Source organism: Penaeus chinensis, chromosome 16 (assembly GCF_019202785.1).
Source record: "Penaeus chinensis breed Huanghai No. 1 chromosome 16, ASM1920278v2, whole genome shotgun sequence".
Lineage (NCBI taxonomy): Eukaryota > Metazoa > Arthropoda > Malacostraca > Decapoda > Penaeidae > Penaeus > Penaeus chinensis.
Genome location: NC_061834.1, coordinates 35,862,492 through 35,871,124, shown reverse-complemented (window position 1 = coordinate 35,871,124; position 8,633 = coordinate 35,862,492). Strand labels below are relative to the sequence as shown.

Below are 8,633 nucleotides of genomic sequence, written 5' to 3'. Positions count from 1 at the left end.
CAGGTCAGCAAGATTGCTAGACGTAATACCAATCATCACGATAATAATAACGACAATAATAACAATAACCCCCCTCCTCCTCCTCCTCCCCCCTCCCCCCCCTTAAGGCTGCGGAAGAGCATGCCCCTCCAGGCCAGACGGACGCTGACGGGGGAAGACGGCGTCCTGGTCACTTGCTGGCAGGGAAACCAGACCATCTATCAAAACGTGCATTACTTCATCCAGCCTCGTAGATCTCAGAGGAAGAGAGAGGCGTTTAAGGTGAGGTTGTTTTGCAATGGTAACTTTAAATAATAATCTTTCTGCTCTTTGTTTGTTTGTTTATGTTTTTTATTTATTTGTTTCGTTCTGTACTTTGTTTGTTCCTTTTGTCTGTTTCCTTTTTTTGTTTTTTTGCGTTTTTTTTTCTTTTTCCTTTTTTTGTTTCCTTTTGCTTTTTTTTGTTTCCTTTTGTTTTTTTCCGTTTCCTTTTAATTGTTTTGTTTCGTTTTGCTTTTTTGTTTCGTTTTGCTTTCTTCTGTTTCCTTTTGCTGTTTTCTGTTTCCTTTTTTTTTCTTTTTCCTTTTCCTTTTTATCCGTTTGCTTTTGCTTTTTCTGTTTCCTTTTGCTTCCTTCTGTTTCCTTTTGTTTTTTCTGTTTCCTTTTGCTTTATTATGTTTCCTTTTGTTTTTTCTGTTTCCTTTTGCTTTTTTATTATGTTTCCTTTTGTTTTTTTTATTCTATTTCCTATTGTTTTTGTTTTTGTTTTACTCGTTACCTTTTTGGTTCTTATATTTAATTTTGCTTATTATGCTTCCTTCTGCTTTTTATCATTTTTCTTTAGGTTTTTATTCATTTCCTTTTTTGTGTTTAATGTTTTTATATCTTTTTCATCTTTCCTTTTTTAATTTTTGTTTCCTTTTGTTTCCTTTTTTTTTTGCCATTTTATCTTTTTAATTTAGTTTCCTTTAATTTTTTTTTTTTTTTCATTTATCTTTTAGCTGTTTCCTTTTTTTTTTTTTATATGTTTCCTTTATTTTATTCAGTTGCCTGTTATAGGTTTTCTTATGCTTTTTATCTGTTCCCTTTTGCTTTTGATTTTTTCTCTCTCTTTCGTTTTGTCTTTTTTTATCTTATTCTCTTTTATTTTATTCTGTTTTCGTTTGCCATTTTTCTGCTTCCTTTTGTCATTTATCTATTTTCTTTTTTTTTATTCACTTTTGTCCATTATCTCTCTCGCTCTCTCTCTCTCTCTCTCTCTCTCTTTCTTTTCTTTCTTTTCTTTTTATCTATTTCCTTTTATTGTTTTTGTCTTTAGGTCTCTAGCACATATGTCAGCAAAGAATGTGAATATGATACTCACCAGTAATATGCATGATTAGTAAAGCAGTTATGCATGTAGCGGTCTTTATAAAAAGAAGACAGTGTAGTAGTATAGTAGGCTAGTGTTCGTTGTACACTGTAGCTTATTTTAACCAATATACTTGGCATAACCCCCCCCCCCCAAAAAAAAACAAAAAAAAAACGAAAAAAAAAAACCCCAAAAATAAATTTATATTTACGACCGCTAAATATATCTACATCACCTGAACCTTTCTTTTTTTTAAATAGTGCTTTGCATATATTGCCACTGAATTGTTTATATGTTAATGTAAGAGGATGCATTTACTCTGAACACTAACGTTGCATTTAACTTACAATTTCCCTGCTGGTGTAGCCTTCTTGTTTCCCCCGCATAGACACACTTTCCTACACGACTCTATCTGCCCCCTACAGACACGCACACACACGAACGGACATGAAAACACACACCCACACACACATATACGCAAACAAACACACGCACACACGCACGCACACACACACACACACACACACACACACACACACACAAACAAACAAACAAACACCCACACGCACAGACACACAGCCCACATAAAGCACACACACACGTATACATACACATACATATTAGCCCCCCCCCCCCTGCATATACACACGCAACACAAAAACACACACAAACAAACACGCACAAACACATATCCTCCCCCAGCATACACACGCACAAAACTCCCTCGTTATCTTCCTTGGTTCCCAGCATGCCCTTCCAGCATTCGATACGCTTGGCATGCCCCTTGCACAGCCCTTTGCTTCCTCCAGAAAACTCACGGGCAGCGGGGCACGCGGCCGGAGCAGCTGAGCGTCGCAGTCATGGGTACAGATGCAGTGGCCAGAGGTAACTGGAGAGGACATTTCAGCTTTTAAAAGACGGAAAGGAAAGGATGGGGAATAAATAGTTGCATAGAAAGGACGGAGAGATAGAAAAAAAGTAGATGTATAGTAAAGACGAAAAAGAAAAGAGAAGAAAGTAGCTGTATAGAAAAATAATTCACCATTAAGAAAAGATGTAACCATTTTCATTCTAAAGGATATTGAGAACGTGTTAGTCCTATATATATATATATATATATATATATATATATATATATATATATTTTCATTTTGGATTTCTGCATCATCTACAATGCTATAACTTCTAAAACACGCACGTTTTTGTCGCTTATAGATATGAGTTGCACATGTTTCTCCCTAACCGTCTGCTGAGATACGTCTCAGTTCTTAGAGCCCATATTAACCAATCTTAATAAATGCTTAATAAACAATGCATTTTGTCAATATCAGTTCTTCATAGACAGTACATCATGTCAATCTCCATAATCCAAATTCTATAATCCTACTAAAATCCCTTCAGGAAACCTCCGCCGCCACATGCCGAAGACATTCCGCTTCCTGCGGGAGGAGCTGGACGCCATCGACCTCAGCGGCTACGTGAAGGTGGCCGACAACACGGACCCAAACATGTACGCGGTGCTGATGGGTCTCACGCCCGGGGAATTCAAGCTGCACAAGTGCAGGCCCAAGCGGAACACCAAGTACGACGACTGTCCGCTGATTTTCAAGAATTTCTCCCAGGCGGGGTACGTCACGGCCTTCGGGGAGGACGCGCCCTGGATGGGGATCTTCCACTACAACCAGGTCGGATTCGTGAAGGAGCCCACGGACTACTATAACAGGCCGTACTTCCAGGTGTCCGAGAAGTACATCAGCCACAACGGCCAGTACGGCTCCTCCAACGGCAAGCTGTGTCAGGGGGGGACGCCCAGCATCACGGTCATTCACAACTACTCCTTAGCCCTGGCTGAGGCGCACCGAGACGTCCCTTACTTCGGCTTCTACTGGAACGCCGCCGTGACGCACGACTACCTGAAAGTGGCGGCCATGGCTGACACGCCGTCGCTGAATTACCTGAAGGAGTTTCGCGACAAGGGCTTTAACCAAAACACGGTTCTGTTCTTCATCAGCGACCACGGACTCAGGTGGGGCGCCTTTCGCTCGACGTACGCCGGAATGCTGGAGGAAAGGATGCCGTACCTCTTTGCCGTATTTCCTCCGTGGTTCAAGGAGGAGTACCCAGACGCCTGGAGAAATATGAAGAAGAACACCAGGCGGTTATCTTCCACCTTTGACCTTCACGCGACGCTGATCGATATTCTGAATCGAGCCTACGCTGACATGACGAGGTGATTGGAACGGGGCTGTCATGCCTTGCTTTGTATGTATTTGTCACAGCGTGTCTTGCAGGCTTCCCCTCTCTCTCTCTCTCTCTCTCTTTCTCTCTCTCTCTCTCTCTTTACCCTTCCCTTTCTCCTTCCTTCCTTCTCTTTATCAGTCTTCCTTTCTCTTTTTCCCTCCTCCCTTTCCTTTCTCCTTCTTTCCTTCTCTTTCTCCCTCCTCCTTCTTCCCGTCCTTTTCCCTCCTCTCTTTCCTTCCCCCCTCTTTTATCTTTCTCCCTACTCCCTTCTCCACCTTTCCGTTTCTCTTCCTTCCTTCTATCCCTCCCAACCCAACCCATTTTTTTTTCTCTCCGCCCCCCTCTCTCTTTCTCTCCCTCCCTCCCTCGCTCTCCCTCTCCCCCTCTCTTTCCTTGCCTCCCTCCCCCTCCCTCCCTCGCTCTCCCTCCCCCCCCTCCCTCCCTCGCTCTCCCTCTCCTCCCTCCCTCCCCACACCCCTCCCAACATTCTCTCCCCCATCGCATCTCAACCAACGGCTTCCTCCCCCTCCCCCCTTCAGGACGTACAGCGGCGCACACGGCATCAGCCTCTTTCGCGAGCTGCCCCTCAACCGCACCTGTGAAGACGCCTCCATACCCGAACATTACTGCGCGTGCGAACACTCCGTCGACACCGATCCGCGAGACCCGAAGTTGAAGGAAGTTGCCGAGTTCGTGGTCTTGAAGTTGAATTCGGGGCTGAGGGCGTTCCCGCAGTGTGTGCAGTTGGAGCTAGATACGGTAAGTGATTTTTTTGGGGGGTTGGGGGGGTGGGGGAAGCAAGTGTTTTGTAATGTTAGTTGTTTTTTTTAGATCAGTGGTTTGGGATGTTGGAGTGTTGATGATAAGTAATGTTGACGATGATGGTAATGATGATAGTGATCATGGTGCTAACAGTAATGCTAATAGTAGGTGATAACAAAGTATGGATTTTGCCTCGTGTTGCGCAAATGATAATGGGAATTTTTGTTTTATATATTTCATAGCCCTTGTCAAGTTACGCAAAAATACTTATGATGAATAAACAAATAACAAAAAACGGTGATAATGATAATAATGATAATGATAATGATAATAATAATGATGATAATTACACAAAACTATTATAACAATGAGGATGATGAAATAATGAACATACACGTATATAATTTCCCCGTGTGAATCAACGATAGTACCTGATTCTTCCTATCCAAGCCATCTAAACAAATCCTTCGACGAACCGTATTCGTGTTGACAAATGTAGAAAAGGTATGAATGAGAATGAAAATCTTCACAATACAAACCATGTATTTGACCGGTTTCGATGATATCTTCGTCAGAAATGCATTTATATCTGACGGAGATATAATCGAAACCGGTCAAATGCATCCCTTGTCTTGTGAAGATATTAATTTCCATGCATACCTTTTCAACATCCCTCTTCCCGCAGGTACTAGCAGGTCGAACCGGCTCGGCGAGAAACAGCACGACACCCAAAGGCCTCAAAAGTATCATCAGTACGTATCTGGTGACCTTCCAGACCAAACCAGGTGAGTAAACTTTGGCAACTCGAGAAAGCAAACAGAAAGTAAATGGCAACTCTGTAAACCAAGCCAAAGTGGGGAGTTAGGTGATTGTTTGACAAGCGGCTGAATCAGATGTTGTATAAGTCTATGTATGTATGTATGTATATTTTACTTTAAATTAAAAGTTGATCGTTGAAAGTGTTTTTGGAGAGTGAGAGAGGAGAGTAAGAGAGAGGGAGAGTGAGAGGGAGGAAGAGTGTGAGGGAGGGAGAGGGAGGGAGAGTGAGAGGGAGGAAGAGTGTGAGGGAGGGAGAGGGAGAGGGAGGGAGAGTGAGAGGGAGGGAGAGTGAGAGGGAGGGAGAGTGAGAGGGAGGAAGAGTGTGAGGGAGGGAGAGGGAGGGAGAGTGAGAGGGAGGGAGAGTAAGAGGGAGGAAGAGTGTGAGGGAGGAAGAGGGAGAGGGAGGGAGAGTGAGAGGGAGGGAGAGTGAGAGGGAGGGAGAGTGAGAGGGAGGAAGAGTGTGAGGGAGGGAGAGGGAGGGAGAGTGAGAGGGAGGGAGAGTAAGAGGGAGGGAGAGTGAGAGGGAGGAAGAGTGTGAGGGAGGGAGAGGGAGGAAGAGTGTGAGGGAGGGAGAGGGAGGGAGAGTGAGAGGGAGGGAGAGTGAGAGGGAGGAAGAGTGTGAGGGAGGCAGAGCGAGAGGGAGGGAGAGTGAGAGGAAGGGAGAGTGATAGGGAAGGAGAGTGTGAGGGAGGGAGAGTGTGAGGGAGGGAGAGTGAGAGGGAGAAAGTGTGAGGGAGGGAGAGAGAGGGAGAGTGAGAGGGAGGAAGAGTGTGAGGGAGGGAGAGGGAGAGGGAGGGAGAGTGAGAGGGAGGGAGAGTGAGAGGGAGGGAGAGTGAGAGGGAGGGAGAGTGAGAGGGAGGAAGAGTGTGAGGGAGGGAGAGGGAGGGAGAGGGAGAGGGAGGGAGAGTAAGAGGGACGGAGAGTGAGAGGGAGGAAGAGTGTGAGGGAGGGAGAGTGAGAGGGAGGAAGAGTGTGAGGGAGGGAGAGGGAGGGAGAGTGAGAGGGAGGGAGAGTGAGAGGGAGGAAGAGTGTGAGGGAGGGAGAGCGAGAGGGAGGGAGAGTGAGAGGAAGGGAGAGTGAAAGGGAAGGAGAGTGTAAGGGAGGGAGAGTGTGAGGGAGGGAGAGTGATAGGGAGGAAGTGTGAGGGAGGGAGAGGGAGGGAGAGTGAGAGGGAGGAAGAGTGAGAGGGAGGAAGAGTGTGAGGGAGGGAGAGTGAGAGGGAGGAAGTGTGAGGGAGGGAAAGGGAGGGAGAGTGAGAGGGAGGGTGAGAGGCAGGAAGAGTGTGAGGGAGGGAGAGTGAGAGGAAGGGAGAGTGAGAGGGAGGGAGAGTGAGAGGAAGGGAGAGTGAGAGGGAAGGAGAGTGAGAGGGAGGGAGAGTGAGAGGGAGGGAGAGTGAGAGGGAGAGTGAGAGGGAGGGAGAGGGAGAGTGAGAGGGAGGGAGAATGAGATGGAGGGAGAGTGAGAGGGAGGGAGAGTGAGAGGGAGGGAGAGTGAGAGGGAAGGAGAGTGAGAGGGAGGGAGAGTAAGAGGGGGAGAGAGTGAGAGGGAGGGAAAGTGAGAGGGAGGAAGAGTGAGAGGGAGGAAGACTGAGAGGGAGGAAGAGGGAGTGAGAGAGAGAGAGAGAGAGAGAGAGAGAGAGAGAGAGAGAGAGAGAGAGAGAGAGAGAGAGAGAGAGAGAGAGAGAAAGAGAGAGAGAAAGAGAGAGAGAGAGAGAGAGGGAGGGAGGGAGGGAGGGAGAGAGGGAGAGAGGGAGAGAGGGAGAGAGGGTGAGAGGGTGAGAGGGAGAGAGGGAGAGAGGGGAGAGAGAGGAGGGTGGGGAGAGAGGGGAAGGAGAGGAGGGAGAGGAGGGAGAGGAGGGAGAAGAGGGAGAAGAGGGAGAAGAGTGAGAAGAGAGAGAAGAGAGAGAGGAGAGAGAGGAGAGAGAGGGGAAAGAGGGGAAAGAGGAGAGAGAGGAGAGGAGAGAGAGGAGAGACAGGAGAGAGAGGAGAGAGAGGAGAGAGAGGAGAGAGAGGGGTAAGAGGGGAAAGAGGAGAGATAGATAGATAGATAGATAGATAGAGAGAGAGAGAGATAGATAGATAGATAGAGAGAGAGAGAGAGAGAGAGAGAGAGAGAGAGAGAGAGAGAGAGAGAGAGAGAGAGAGAGAGAGAGAGAGAGAGAGAGGGGGGGGGGACGACAGAAAGAGAAACAGACAGAGACAGAGACAAACAGACGTATAGATAGATAAGTAGATAGCTAGGTAGATAAATAGGTAATAATAATAATAATAATAATAATAATAATATTGATTTAGGGTTTGCCGTGACACACTCTTGTAACTAAAGTCAAATTACAGCTGTCTGTTCATTTTTGCTTCTTATAAAAGCTAGCTAACTAGCTAGCTAGATAAACAGACAGACAGGTAGATAAAAATATCATACACGTCTATTCTCCCCTCACCAGGAGGAGCGAGACTCGAAGCCACAGTCAGGGAACACGACGACACGTTCGAACTCGTAGCCGAAGTCTCCCGAACGAACAAGTATGGCGACCAGAGCCACTGCGTCACGGATTTGATATACAGGAAATATTGTTATTGTAAAGATCTCTTGACAAATAGTTAAGGGAGGAAAGTAAGGAAAATATATGAGAAAATAAAAATAATGGGATGAAAATTATAAGGAAATAGACTAATAATGTACTATCGGGAAAGTACGGAAAATGATTAAGAAATAAAAAAAGATGCTATGAAAATCATGATAAGATAGTGTAGATAATCATGAAGAAAAACATGGCAAATGATTACCTTACTGAATCGTCCGTCCGTTGTAATATGTGATTTCTTAACGAGTTTGAAGTGGTGTTTAGATACGAAAAAATAAATATTGCGTATTTATTTCTATTAGTGTAATTTTACCTTGGAGAGTTGTGAGAAGTCTGATTTCAAACTGTTTGTATGTGACACCAGGATACCCTATAGCCACGGTGAGGTGTAGACACATGTGTAAGATCAACTAGGCTTTGAAACCTGATTTTGACTGAGTGTTAAATAGAGTACATTAGAAACAATGTTAGTCCTGGCCGGGACTAGGAAATACCCTGACGTTATTTCGACGTCATGGCTACTGTTGCCGCGTCAGTATCCCCGAGTTTGAATGGCTCGGAAGTCCAATGGATGCTACGGCTGGACGAGAACCCCCAAACGAACTGTACATCAAGATAGTCCTTGGCAGAGAGGGTGAGAGGGGCAGCAACGCATAACAGAGCTCACGACAACAAGGTGATAAGAGTAGCAGTGACGCACACCACTTAGGAATGTGAAGGCATGTGAAGGCATACAGCGGAGCGATGTCCACCGATGCAGAGGAGATGCCTGGACAGCAGTCAGCATGAAGCCAAGAGGACTGGCAGATCGTTGTACAATATCAGTGACGGTAAGGTGGCTGATTACCAAAAAATACGTGTAGTCCACATTGTCAAGGAAGTGTCCGATACGTTCAC

The 8,633-nt window shown here is 45.7% G+C and overlaps 1 protein-coding gene across 4 annotated transcripts in view; it reads left to right on the top strand.

The window, feature by feature from the left end:
* The window catches only part of LOC125033453, an 18,039-nt gene extending 10,010 nt beyond the window's left edge, over positions 1 to 8,029 (top strand). For all 4 annotated transcript variants that reach the window (XM_047624974.1, XM_047624975.1, XM_047624971.1 and 1 more), the window contains exons 6-11: positions 108 to 261; positions 2,140 to 2,215; positions 2,732 to 3,560; positions 4,111 to 4,330; positions 5,019 to 5,118; positions 7,596 to 8,029. In XM_047624974.1, coding sequence (XP_047480930.1) covers positions 108 to 261; positions 2,140 to 2,215; positions 2,732 to 3,560; positions 4,111 to 4,330; positions 5,019 to 5,118; positions 7,596 to 7,756 — 1,540 coding nt within the window. In that variant the 3' untranslated portion in view covers positions 7,757 to 8,029. The remainder of the gene's footprint in view (positions 1 to 107; positions 262 to 2,139; positions 2,216 to 2,731; positions 3,561 to 4,110; positions 4,331 to 5,018; positions 5,119 to 7,595) is intronic.
* Positions 8,030 to 8,633: the final 604 nt, after the last annotated feature.